Consider the following 12,620-nt stretch of genomic DNA (forward strand, 5'->3'; position numbering starts at 1 on the left):
CCACCCTAGGTAAAATGGGGGAGAAAAGTCCTTTGAGGCATTTTACTTTGGAAAAGCAGCAAACAGAAGATCACAAGGAGTTTATGAATAAGTCTTTTACAAAAACAAAACAAAACCAACTCAAAAAATTTGTATTATCGGGGCGCCTGGGTGGCTCAGTGGGTTAAGCCTCTGCCTTCGGCTCAGGTCATGATCTCAGGGTCCTGGGATCGAGCCCCGCACTGGGCTCTCTGCTCAGCGGGGAGCCTCCTTCCCCTCTCTCTGCTCTGCTTCTCCGCCTACTTGTAATCTCTCTGTCAAATAAGTAAATAAAAAAAAATTTTTTTTTTATTATCTTTCAGACCTCCCAAGATTAAAAAAAGAAAGGTTAGAAAAAAGATTAAATGTGAAACAATCTGTGAGGCAGGGAGGCAGCAGGAGTTGGCCGGAAGAGCAACAAATAAAAGCACTATCAAGCTGTGGGGCACCTGGGTGGCTCAGTCCTTGGGTGCCCCAACTCCTGATGGGTTCAGGTCATGATCTCAGGGTCATGGGATCAAGTCCCGTGTCAGGCTCTGTGCTCAGCATGGAGTCGGCTTGGAATTCTCTATCTCCTTCTGCTCCTCCCCTTCCCACTCGCATACTTGCTTGCTTACTCTCTAATAAATAAATGAGTAAGTAAATAAAGTCTTTAAAAAAAACCCACACATACTACCAAGCTGCAATCACACTCACCCATGGGCATGTGCAGATGGATCACTCATGATTTTAACGTCTCTTAAATGACCTCAGAGATCCACTTGTGAAGTATCTTACACTTGAACTCAGGCACAAATATGAATGTGCCCAATACAAAAGGAGCCCATGTGACTAATGCTAGAGTCCGGTGTTTACATCTTAAAATGTCTTTGCTCTCTAATGCTACTGCTGGTGATACCAAGTGGAAAGAGCTAGGGAAGTGATGATGTCTAGCCAGAAAATACACATTTTGGGTGAGTTAAAGCACAAGCTGTTTATATGAGAATGATTTTTCCCTCTAAGGAGGTCTTTATAACTGTGAGAAATCATCTTGCTATATGATTTACAGAGATAATGCATGTTAAATCTCTTGGTAAATGGTGACGAGCTAAACATTATGTAAAGCATTGGTACTAACGGACACACAGGAAGATCATGGGTCCTAAAAAAGAAGGAATGTTTTATATTTTGTTCTTACCATAGCATTTTAAAGATTTCAGCATTGTCAAAACACTTATTTAAACAGAATAAGCTTCCGTGTTCTTACTACTATGTGTTCTTCTACTACGGGTATTAGTCACATGAAAGACTAACTATGACAACAAACCATATCATAACCACATTTCCCCCAAACAATGTTTAAGCTATCTTCCAGTCACAGTACTAAAGATCACTGTTAGGAATAGTGTCTTGCCCCCTGTCCAAGAACATCATATAATCCAAGTAACGTTGTTAGTACATATTTTCAAATACTAGATATAAACAGGCATACAAATTCGGAACTTCAGGTGAGTGAAGACTGAATAATTAACATTCTGGTAATAATACTCTTTCAAAGTTAAGTGAAAAAACTGGAAAACATTCTGGAAAGGGGGGAACAATGGGCTTTAGAATAATGAACACTCTGGTCCAATAAGAGAAACCAGTTCTAAAGAAATCTGCAAGCACTTCTGAATATACTTGTACCTTCACCTACCTTTCTGCACACACTGATCTGCATGACTGCATAGCTTATGAGGGCCTCCTTTAAATCATGGTTCTTTTGTTCTTTGAAGCGTTCGATATCAGCCCAAGCATTTTTCACAAATTCTCTGAAATAAAGTGTGTAGTCATCATTATTTTTATTCAAATTCAGCTCACTATATTATAAATTCTAATAACCAGTTCTCATTTGCATTGGTTTTTATCTATATGGAGGAAAAAGCTATTGTCTGTATAAGATATTCTATTTTTCTCTTCCTAAAAATCATACTGGGAGAAGCAGCAGAGACAGTCATACATTCATCTATATTTTAATAATCAATATTCTTGCCACAAGTCCCAGCTTTAAATTATTCCTATAAAACAGCTGTGGATGGCTCTCTGAACCAGCTCACAAGCCTAACAGAGGCCAGGTGAAGTCCTCCTGGGGTCACTAGAAAACATACACTCTTTTGACAAGATATATTATGTATTACAATTATTATATACTTGCCTTTTTTAAAAATAACTTCATGTGTTGTTGTTTTTTTTCAAGATTTTATTTGACACAGAGAGAGAGAAAGTACGTACAAGCAGAGGGAGCTATAGGCAGAAGGGAGAAGCAGGCTTCCCCCTGAGCAGGGAGCCTGATGTGGGGCTCAATCCCAAGACCCCAGGATCATGATTCGAGCCAAAGGCGGATGCTTAACTAAGCCACCCAGGCACCCCTATACACTTGCTTTAAACAACCAGAGTTTTAAAAATTCTGAGAGGCTTTGTCTCTTTAAATTCCATTCATAAAAGTTTGCTTTTACTTATTTGGTACAAACAGTTCTAACAATTAACAAAAATACCTCAACACAAATGACAGATACACGATTGGTCTGCCTTCATCTACTTATCATCAGATGAAAAACAACAGCAAGGAAAATAAGCGAAAAAGCGATGCCAGAACTTTGCTAGCATTTCCAGAAATATTTATGGAATAATTACATGCCAAGCCCAATGCAAGATGTTAAAACATAAAGATGAAAAAGACACAGTCATTGGCTTTGAAAGGCACTTAATTCAGGCAGGGACAATCACAGAGAAAAACTGACCACCCAAAAAAAAAACTACCATGCTATCGTGGCATGAACCAAGGGCTATGAGAGCCTGTGAGGCTAGCAGTAAAAGGAAGCAGCATGAGAGCTGGGAAATGAAGAATGATCAGGCTTTTGTCAAGTGATGGAGAAGAAAGGGTGAAAGAATGTGCAAAGGACAGAAATTAGGAAAAGTGCAATTATAAGTTGAAAGTCTTCTTACTCTTTTCTCCCATAATAAAACTGTTTCTACAACGTGATTTTCGATCATTCAAATTTCTTAGGAATTCAATCACTACATTTTATTTCTTTAAAGATTTATTTATTTATTCATTTATTTGAGAGAGGGGGAGAGCGTGCATGAGTAGGGGGAGGGGTAGAGGGAGGTAGAGAGAATTTGAAGCAGAATCCACGCCTTGCGTAAAGCCTGACGCCGGGCTCGATTCCACAACTGCAATATCACGACTTGAGCCAAAACCGAGAGACAGACACTTAACTGAGCGACTCAGGTGCCCCTCATCTCTACGGTTTAGAAGAACCATTATGGTGGCACCTGCCTGGCTCAGTCAGAGGAGCCGGTGACTCCTGACCTCAGGGCTTTAAGTCCCACACTGGGTATAGAGACATCTTAAAAAATAATGCCCTGGAATAACAGGCTATAACGCACACATGTTAATGAGGTAGGGACAAGGTATAAAAAAAAAATCTGCCATGTAGTACGTATGTCTAGCTTTGTTACACATCTCAGCATTTTTACCTGCCTTCCAGATTTTTAGACTTTAACTGTTGTTCTCCTTCATTTATTTGTTCTTCAAGCACCTTTATTCTGGCTTCTCTCTGCTCTGGAGTTTCTTGACCAAAGAGCTTGGTAGTCATTCCCTTCAAAGAAAACGTTCTCACGGTCTAAAAGGAAATAAAACAGGTGAGTGGATACACAAAATGTGGCAAATACGTACAAAGAAATATTATTCAGCCTGAAAAAGAAAGGGAATTCTGACACATGATACTATAAAGACGAACCTGAGAACATTATGCTAAGTGGAAATAAACAAGTCACAAGACAAATACTGTACGATTCTGCTTAATGTAAAGTATCTAGAGCAGTCAAAGTCATAGAGACAGAAAGCAGAACGGTGACTGCCAAGGGCTGGAGGGAAGGGAAATTGACAGTTGGTGTTTAATGGTACAGAGTTTCAATTTTCAACAGGAAGAGAGTTCTGGAGGTTGGTTGCACAACGATGTGAATGTACTTACTACTACTGAACCGTACACTTCAAAATGGTTAAGACGATCCCTAGTACAACCATTCTTTAACCCATGCTCTTGTAAAACTGCTTTTAATTCATATCAATGTAAATTCCATAAGTGTACTAATTTTTTCCCACTATTTTGTAAGCTTGAAATTGTAAGACTTTAAAGAGAAAAATACAGGGGAACCTGGTAGCTCAGTGGGTTAAGCCTCTGCCTTTGGCTCAAGTCATGATCTCGGGATCCTGGGATCGAGTCCCACATCGGACTCTCTGCTCAGTGGGGAGCCTGCTTCACCCCATTCTCTCTGCCTGCTTCTCTGCCTACTTGTGATCTCTGTCTGTCAAATCAATCAATCAATCTTTAAAAAAACACAGAAAGAAAGAAAAATACAGATGCCTGGGTGGCTCGGCAGATCATGTGACTCTTGATCTCATGGTTTTGAGTTCAAGCCTCATATTAGGTTAGAGATTCCTTAAAAATAAAATCTTTCAAGGTAGGTGGATATATACAAATATAAATAGAAGAAAAAGATAAAACCCCCAGTTTAAAAAGAGAAAAAAACAGTTTAAAAAAATGATTAAGCTGACAAATTTTGCAATGTATATTTAAACCACAATTAAACATTTTTTAAAAAAAGAGAAACAAAAGGGCGCCTGGGTGGCTCAGTGGGTTGAGCCGCTGCCTTTGGCTTGGGTCATGATCTCAGGGTTCTGGGACTGAGCCCCATATTGGGCTCTCTGTGTCAAATAAATAAAATCTTTTAAAAAAAGAGAGAGAAACAAAAACTTTTGCCATTTTCCCGGTACCTCAGACAGAAGCCTCTTAAGTCTTATAACCAAGGGGCTCCTAATATGATTCCTAACACTGGAATAATATGGAATAGTCAAAAAGAAAAAAATTCTAACTGACCTTCTTATCAAATGGAAAAATTCTAGGTGAAGTATTAGGCAAGTTATTTCTTTAGATCAGAAGTCATATTTTTTTATATTTCTTTAGGGCATAAAAAATAGATAAAATTCAACAGACAATAAAGGAAACAGACCAAACACACACAAAGCAGCAAAAAAAATTTTAAATCTGTATAACACACACTGAAACTTGGGTATCTATCTATAAAATAGGATGCCTTCGTTTGGGGGGAAGCCTCAAGCATCGCAGCTTCAACACCTCCTCACTCTCCATAGTGTACTGAAACACCTTTCCCTTCACATGGAAGAGTAGAGAACCCTGCTCCCTGAAAATGGCCTGGAAAGTTCCCGAGTTTTAAAAATAAATCAAGCCGGGGCGCCTGGGTGGCTCAGTGGGTTAAAGCCTCTGCCTTCTGCTCAGGTCATGATCCCAGGGTCCTGGGATCGAGCCCCGCATCGGGCTCTCTGCTTGGCAGGGAGCCTGCTTCCTCTTCTCTCTCTCTGCCTGCCTCTCTGCCTACTTGTGATCTCTGTCTGTCAAATAAATAAATAAAATCTTTAAAAAAATAAAAAAATAAAAAAAATAAATCAAGCCTAGTGTATACATGTTTTGTGGCCAACAGTCTTTTCCCACATACATCTGCAGCTTTTCAGACATACCAAAGTACTTGTTAACTATGAAGCGGCTGATAAATGGTGGCACTGTCACTGTTCCACCATCTCCAGGTTGTGTATTCTCACTACACTTTATTCCAAGAAAATGGCTGGACAGTGAAAAACTGATTATAAAAACGGTCTAAGGTTGGGGCTCCTGGGTGGCTCAGTGGGTTAAGCCGCTGCCTTCGGCTCAGGTCATGATCTCGGGGCCCTGGGATCGAGTCCCACATCGGGCTCTTTGCTCAGCAGGGAGCCTGCTTCCCTCTCTCTCTCTCTGCCTGCCTCTCTATCTACTTGTCAAATAAATAAATAAAATATTAAAAAAAAAAAAACGGTCTAAGGTTCATACAATAAGATATGGAATTTTCTTCACAAATATTCACTGTATATCAAAAGCTCCTTCTTAGCAGAGAAGCACTGATTGTAACTGGGTAAGGCTTTTCAAAGTAAACTAAAATTTCTCTAATATATTTTATAAAAGTAAGCCTGACAAAGGTCATTATTTCAATCACAAAGAATAATGTTTTTTCATTTGGACTTACCATAAATGAAAAGATACTTGCTACAAAGAGCAATGTTGGCAGAATTTTTTTTTTTTAAGATTTTATTTTTTTTTCTTTTTTTTTTTTAAGATTTTATTTATTTATTTGACAGACAGATCAGAAGTAGGCAGAGGCAGGCAGAGAGGGGAGGGCGAGAAGCAGGCTCTCTGCTGAGCAGAGATCCCAGGACCCTGGGATCATGACCTGAGCCGAAGGCAGTGGCTTAACCCACTGAGCCACCCAGGCACCCTTAAGATTTTATTTTATTTTTTTTTTAAATATTTCATTTATTCGACAGAGAGAAATCACAACTAGGCAGAGAGGCAGGCAGAGAGAGAGGAGGAAGAAGGCTCCCCGCGGAGCAGAGAGCCCGATGCGGGGCTCGATCCCAGGACCCTGGGATCATGACCCGAGCCGAAGGCAGAGGCTTTAACCCACTGAGCCACCCAGGCGCCCCAAGATTTTATTTTTAAGTAATCTGTACACCCCATGTCAGGCTCGAATGCACAACCATGAGGTCAAGAGCTGCATGCTCCACTGACTGAGCCAGCCAGGTGCCCTGGCAGAATTTCTTAAAATGCCATATAATACAATGTTTTAATGGCTTATGTCTTTTTATATCAAGATCACAACCCAAAGAATTATAAAGTTGCCCATAAATTATTCCCCTATAAAAGCTACAGGCATCCTGAGTATTATAGCTACAGCTGCTTCCTTATATGGCTTGTGGCAATGATGCAGAGACCTAAATGGAAACACTCACCCCAGTTGCCAGTTCCTCACATTGCTGCTTTTTGGATGCTAGGTCCTGAGCAGCCATCTCCAAGTCATACTGCATAAGTTCATGCTTCCTGCATACAGCCCTAGGGATGAAAAAAAGTGCTGCCATTTAATCTTTGTGGCTTCTCTTTCAACATACTAAAATTTTTTCAGGGGATGAGGGGAAGCATTCAGAATGTCTTACTAGGCTCAGAACTAGTGTAGATAGAATTTTCAAGTTTAAAATGTAGTAGCCCAATATTAAAAATTAAATCTAACAGAACCTAAGCATAAAAATTTTACATATACTTAACAAAAAAGGGTTGCTTTTTAGATATCTGCAACATTTTTTTCAATAAACTCACCATTATTACATACATTAACAATAAAATCTTTTGTATAACTCAGAAACTAATGGTGGAATCTTATAAACCAACTGAATATTCTTTGAAAAGATCTCTCAACATTTTCTTTTCTGTACAGAAATGTCTTAGTTTTGAGGTGCCTAGGTGGCTAAGTTGGCTAGTCCTACTCTTGATTTTGGCTCAGGTCATGATTTCAGGGTCGTGAGTCTGCTTGAGAGTCTCTCCTTCTCCCTCTGCCCGCCCTGGCCCCCTGCTTGCACACATGCCCTCTCTTTCAAATAAATAAATCCTAGGAAAAAAATGCCTTAGTTTTTATCATAAAATCCACAGCATTAAAAAAATAAAAAAGATTCTACTACAGGAATGCACAAAATAAAAAAAGTTTCAAGAATTCTTTCTTTTCCCTAACTCCCAGACACATTCTATATGAACAGATGGTGCATATTCTACCAGACCATAGGTAGGCACTTACAAATACACATAAGCACATGCCTCAAGTGATTCTACATGTCATCTTACTTAACTATGTACCATGGACATATCAATATACATTAATCTTTCCTACAGTGCTTAAGAACTGTGCAGAATTCCCCTGCATTCAGCAACTTTCTTTTGCTTTGTAATGCGACCTTGGACTCCTGAAGACTCAAAGTCCTAGAAGGAACAAGGCTAACAATGTGTGGACATTTTCACACCAGTTACAGAAGAGCTAAAGGAAAATTGGTGCTGTGGTGTCCTAACGGAATTCTTATACTGCTTTTAAAGTGATGGGATATTAAAAAAAAAAAAAAAGTGATGGGAAAATAACCAAAAGTGGCTATGACCAAAAGCCACCTATTCCAGGAAAACGATTCATTTTTTAAAAATTGGACAGAAAAAGTATACTACCTTCTTTTTTATTAAACAGAACTATATACCAGAGAATTCTGTTTGGCTCTGTAAGAGATACCATAAAAACAGAAGACGGAGTGCTGATATTAAGAACTTACACAAACTTCGTAAGAAGAAAAGCAGATGTGGAAAGAATTACAGAATAAAAATGGCAACATACTGCCTAGTAACAAGGCTACATACACTCAATCTGTATCTTGCATCCATCTACAAACTGAAGAAAGTAGAAAAACATACAAAACAAACCTGAGGTTGGAGACTGACAAGTTTTATCAATATTGTTTCAAGAACAGAGCTTGTCTTAAATGTCTATGCCTATCACTCTGCAACATCGAGGATTACAATGAGACCTCATTCAATACCTGGGGAATGAATTCATTTAAAAATCACCTTACTATCTTTACTTTCTGGCAACATATGAAGAGTGGTGACCAGCCAGCACACGGCTACATCTGGAACATTTATTGTACTTACCGCAATGCTTCTGCATAAAACAGATATTCCTTTAGCTGATCTGCATAATGTTCTTCATCTTCTAAAATATCATCAATAGAAGATGCATACCTGTTTAAAAAACATTGCATACAAACTTTTATCAGGATACAAAGTATTAATGATCAAAAGCAATGCTATTTGCTACCCCTAACAAAAGTAAGTACACAAAATGAGAATAAGCATTCAGACATGGCAATTTTTTTTTTTTTTAAGATTTTATTTATTAATTTTGACAGAGAGAGATCACAAGTAGGCAGAGAGAGTGAGAGGGAAGCAGGCTCCCTTCAGTGCAGAGAGCCGGACGTGAGACTCGATCCCAGGACCCTGAGATCATGACCTGAGCCGAAGGCAGCGGCTTAAACCACTGAGCCACCCAGGCGCCCCAGACATGGCAATTTTTAATTACCATGAAAATTTTACCAAAATGTTTCAATCAGCAATGGTTTGGAAATAAAAACAAACAAACAAAGGTCCTTCTTACAGGTAGCTTAAGCAGCACCGAAAGACTATAATATCTTTTGTTCAAAGATATTTTATGAAGGGGCTACAAAATCTGTGGAAAACTGGTGCTCAGATGTTCCTGGCAGCAACTACATACAGTAATGCCTAAATGCTACAAAAGGAAAAATAGAGTAAGACTACAAAAAACTTTAGAAGCCTTATTTTATACTAATTCTCAATAGCAACCTGTGCTTTGATCTGGTCAAGCCCCTCATTGTCATGCCATTCTCTTCCCTGGACCTGAGTCCTTCCTTGTACAGAAATTTGACAGCTCTCCACACTGTTTCTCTAAATCCTACAAGCACATATCTCAGCACCTCTAGGAAATCTTCCCAGACTACTTTAGTCCTTATTCATCACTCTACTTCTTTTTTTTTAAGATTTTATTTATTTATCTATTTGAAAGACAGAGAGTGTGCATGAGCAGGGGGAGGAGCAGAGGGAGAAAGAGGCTCCCTGCTGAGTAGAGATGACTCAAGGCTTGATCCCAGGACCCCAAGATCATGACCTGAGCCAAAGTCAGCCACTTAATCCACTGAGCTACAATCTAGGTACCCCCCACTTCTGATCTTTTATCAACAATTCACAACTTATATTTTATCAAATGCGTCATGTGTTGGTTTTATTTCTTCAATCATATTACAAATTCCATAAGGATGTGGGTTATGTCATGTGCTATTTCTGTATGGTGTAGCAGGCGTCCTTTTTTCAAATTAATTCTGACTTCTTGGCATGAGAAAAAAAAGAAAAATATATACGATGTCTCCAGACCTGCTTTATGTAGGCAAGAAAACAAGTTACTGAAGTTGTAAAAATAAATAAATAAACCTACATTAAGAGTCACTGAAAAGCTATGTACTTAAAGGATTTATAAAACAGGCAAAGCACATTATTACGTAATTACAAACTTGTATGGAATTTCTTCTATGTGACTGAAGAAAGTCTTGAGAATCACTGGTAAGAGTGGGAAAAACTGCCTTTAATTCATAAATCTGTGATTCTCAAAGAGTTCATATTAAGGAAACAAAAAAGAGGAACCACAGGGTTGGTGGCTTGAAGACAGGAAACAGTGAACAGATAAACGGCACATCCTTGGGTAGAAAAAAGATAAGTGGTAATGATTTTTAGATAGCACTGAAATTAATTTTATTTAATGGTTTAAATAAATCAACTGAAGGGATAACCCTAAATTCCTGAAAATGCTAAATCAACAGAATACAGGAAAACTTCTTAGGGTTAAGCAAATTGGTTGGAAAGTAGCCAGTTAGCTTGAATATGGCCCAAAGAAATATTTAGATAAAATAAGTATTTTTTGTCTCTTTATTACTGAGTTGTAAGAGTTCTTTACATATTGTGCTTGGAAATGTTTACTCCTAGTCACAGGCTTGCCTCTTCATTATTTTAATGGTATCTTGTGTGTGTGTGTGTGTGTGTGTGTGTGTGTGTGTGTGTGTTAAATAAACATAAAATTTACTTTTTAATAATTGTTGCGTGTAGTTCAATGGCATTAAGTACATTCACACTGTTCTGCAAACATTAACCACTGTCACCACAACGCCTTCATCTTCTCTAACACTAACTACCCACATTCCTCCCCAACTATAATAGTATCTTCTGATAAGCAAAATATTTAATTTTGATAAAGAACAATTCACCATTTAAAATTTTTTTCATGTTCTCTTTAAGAAATCCTTGCTAATTTGAAGTTTGCAATGATATTCTCTTATGTATTCTACTAAAAGCTGTAATTTCAGCTTTTATACTTATGTATATTATCCAAATTACATTAGTTTTTATGTAAGGTATGAGAAATAGCTCAAGGTTAATTTTTTTCCATGGAAATAACCAGTTATTCTAGAACCACTTCTTGAAATGTACTATTTAAATGCTGGTCTATTTCTGGACTTTATTCCGTTCCATTGATCTGTTTACTTTTATGTCAAATCCTATCTTTTTTTTTTTTAATTTTATTTATTTATTTGACACAGAAAGAGAGAGATCACAAGTAGGCAGAGAGGCAGGCAGAGACAGAGAGAGAGAGAGTGAGAGAGAAGCAGTCTCCCTGCTGAGCAGAGAGCCCGATGCGGGGCTCGATCCCAGGACCCTGGGATCATGACCTGAGCCGAAGGCAGAGGCTTTAACCCACTGAGCCACCCAGGCGCCCCTCAAATCCTATCTTGATAACTATTGTACCTTTATAGTAAGTCTTGAAATCAGGTAATATGGGGCGCCTGGGTGTCTCAGTTGGTTAAACAACTGCCTTTGGTTCAGGTCACGATCCCGGACTTCCAGCATCAAGTCCCACATCGGGCTCCCAGCCCCATGGGGAGGTCTGCTTCTCCCTCTGACCTTCTGCCCTCTCATGCTCTCACTCTCTCAAATAAATAAATAAATAAAAATCTTTTTTAAAAATCTAAAAAAGAAAAAAGAAAGAAAGAAATCAGGTAATAAGTTCCAGGTTTGTTCATTCTCAAGACTGTTTTGGCTATTCTAGGTCCTTTGAATTTCCATGTAAGCTTTAGAATTAGTATAACAATTTCAATTAAAAAGTTATCAGAATTTCGGGGTGCCTGGGTGGCTCTGGGTGGGTTAAAGCCTCTGCCTTCGGCTCAGGTCATGATCCCAGGGTCCTGGGATGGAGCCCCACGTCAGGCTCTCTGCTCCACAGAGAGCTTCCTCCTCTCTCTCTGCCTGCCTCTCTCTTATTTCTCTCTGTCAAATAAATAAAATATTAAAAAAAAAAAAGTTATCAGAATTTTGACTGGGACTGCAGTTTGGGAAGAATGGACATATTAACACTACTATGTTTTCCAATCCATGAAGACATACATTAATTCTCTCCATTTATTGAGGTCTTTAAAATTTTCTCTCAGCAGTGTTTATATATGAAGTCTTTATTAATCTGTAAAATTTTGTTTTGATGCTATTATAAAAAGTATTGCTTTTCAATTTGTTGCTAGTATATAAAAACACTTTATTTATTTATTTATTTTAAAGATTTTATTTATTTATTTGACAGACAGAGAGATCACAAGCAGGCAGAGAGGCAGGCAGAGAGAATGGGGAAAGCAGGCTCCCTGCTGCCCCGATGCAGGGCTGGATCCCAGGACCCTGAGATCATGACCTGAGCCGAAGGCAGCGGCTTAACCCACTGAGCCACCCAGGCGTCCCAACAGTTTATTTTTAATACACTGATCTTATGTTTGGCATCCTTGTTAAATTCAGCTATTAGTTCTATAATATTTTTGGTTGATTCTTTACGATTTTCCATGTAAAGGATCCCGTTAACTACAAAAAAAGATAGTTTTAATTCTTCCTTTCTAAGACTAATGCCTCTTACTTGGTTTTTTCTTGCCTGAGCAGGACTTACTAGTACAACGTTTACAAGAAGTGGTAAGAGCAGACAACCTTGCCTTATTCCTTGGAAAAAGCATCAATACTTCACTATTAAATACAGTATTATCTATAAGTTTTCATGTTTAATACTTCACT

At 38.5% G+C, this 12,620-nt stretch overlaps 1 protein-coding gene across 1 annotated transcript in view; it reads right to left on the reverse strand.

Moving 5' to 3' along the window:
* Positions 1-12,620, reverse strand: part of SNX4 (sorting nexin 4) — a 67,187-nt gene that overhangs the window by 4,627 nt on the left and 49,940 nt on the right. The window contains exons 10-13 of the mRNA XM_046003600.1: positions 8,607-8,696; positions 6,881-6,980; positions 3,517-3,662; positions 1,694-1,808 (exon numbers count right to left, since the gene is read on the reverse strand). Of these exons, the coding sequence (XP_045859556.1) occupies positions 1,694-1,808; positions 3,517-3,662; positions 6,881-6,980; positions 8,607-8,696 (451 nt within the window). The remainder of the gene's footprint in view (positions 1-1,693; positions 1,809-3,516; positions 3,663-6,880; positions 6,981-8,606; positions 8,697-12,620) is intronic.

The sequence above is a fragment of the Meles meles genome, chromosome 4 (assembly GCF_922984935.1).
Source record: "Meles meles chromosome 4, mMelMel3.1 paternal haplotype, whole genome shotgun sequence".
NCBI lineage: Eukaryota > Metazoa > Chordata > Mammalia > Carnivora > Mustelidae > Meles > Meles meles.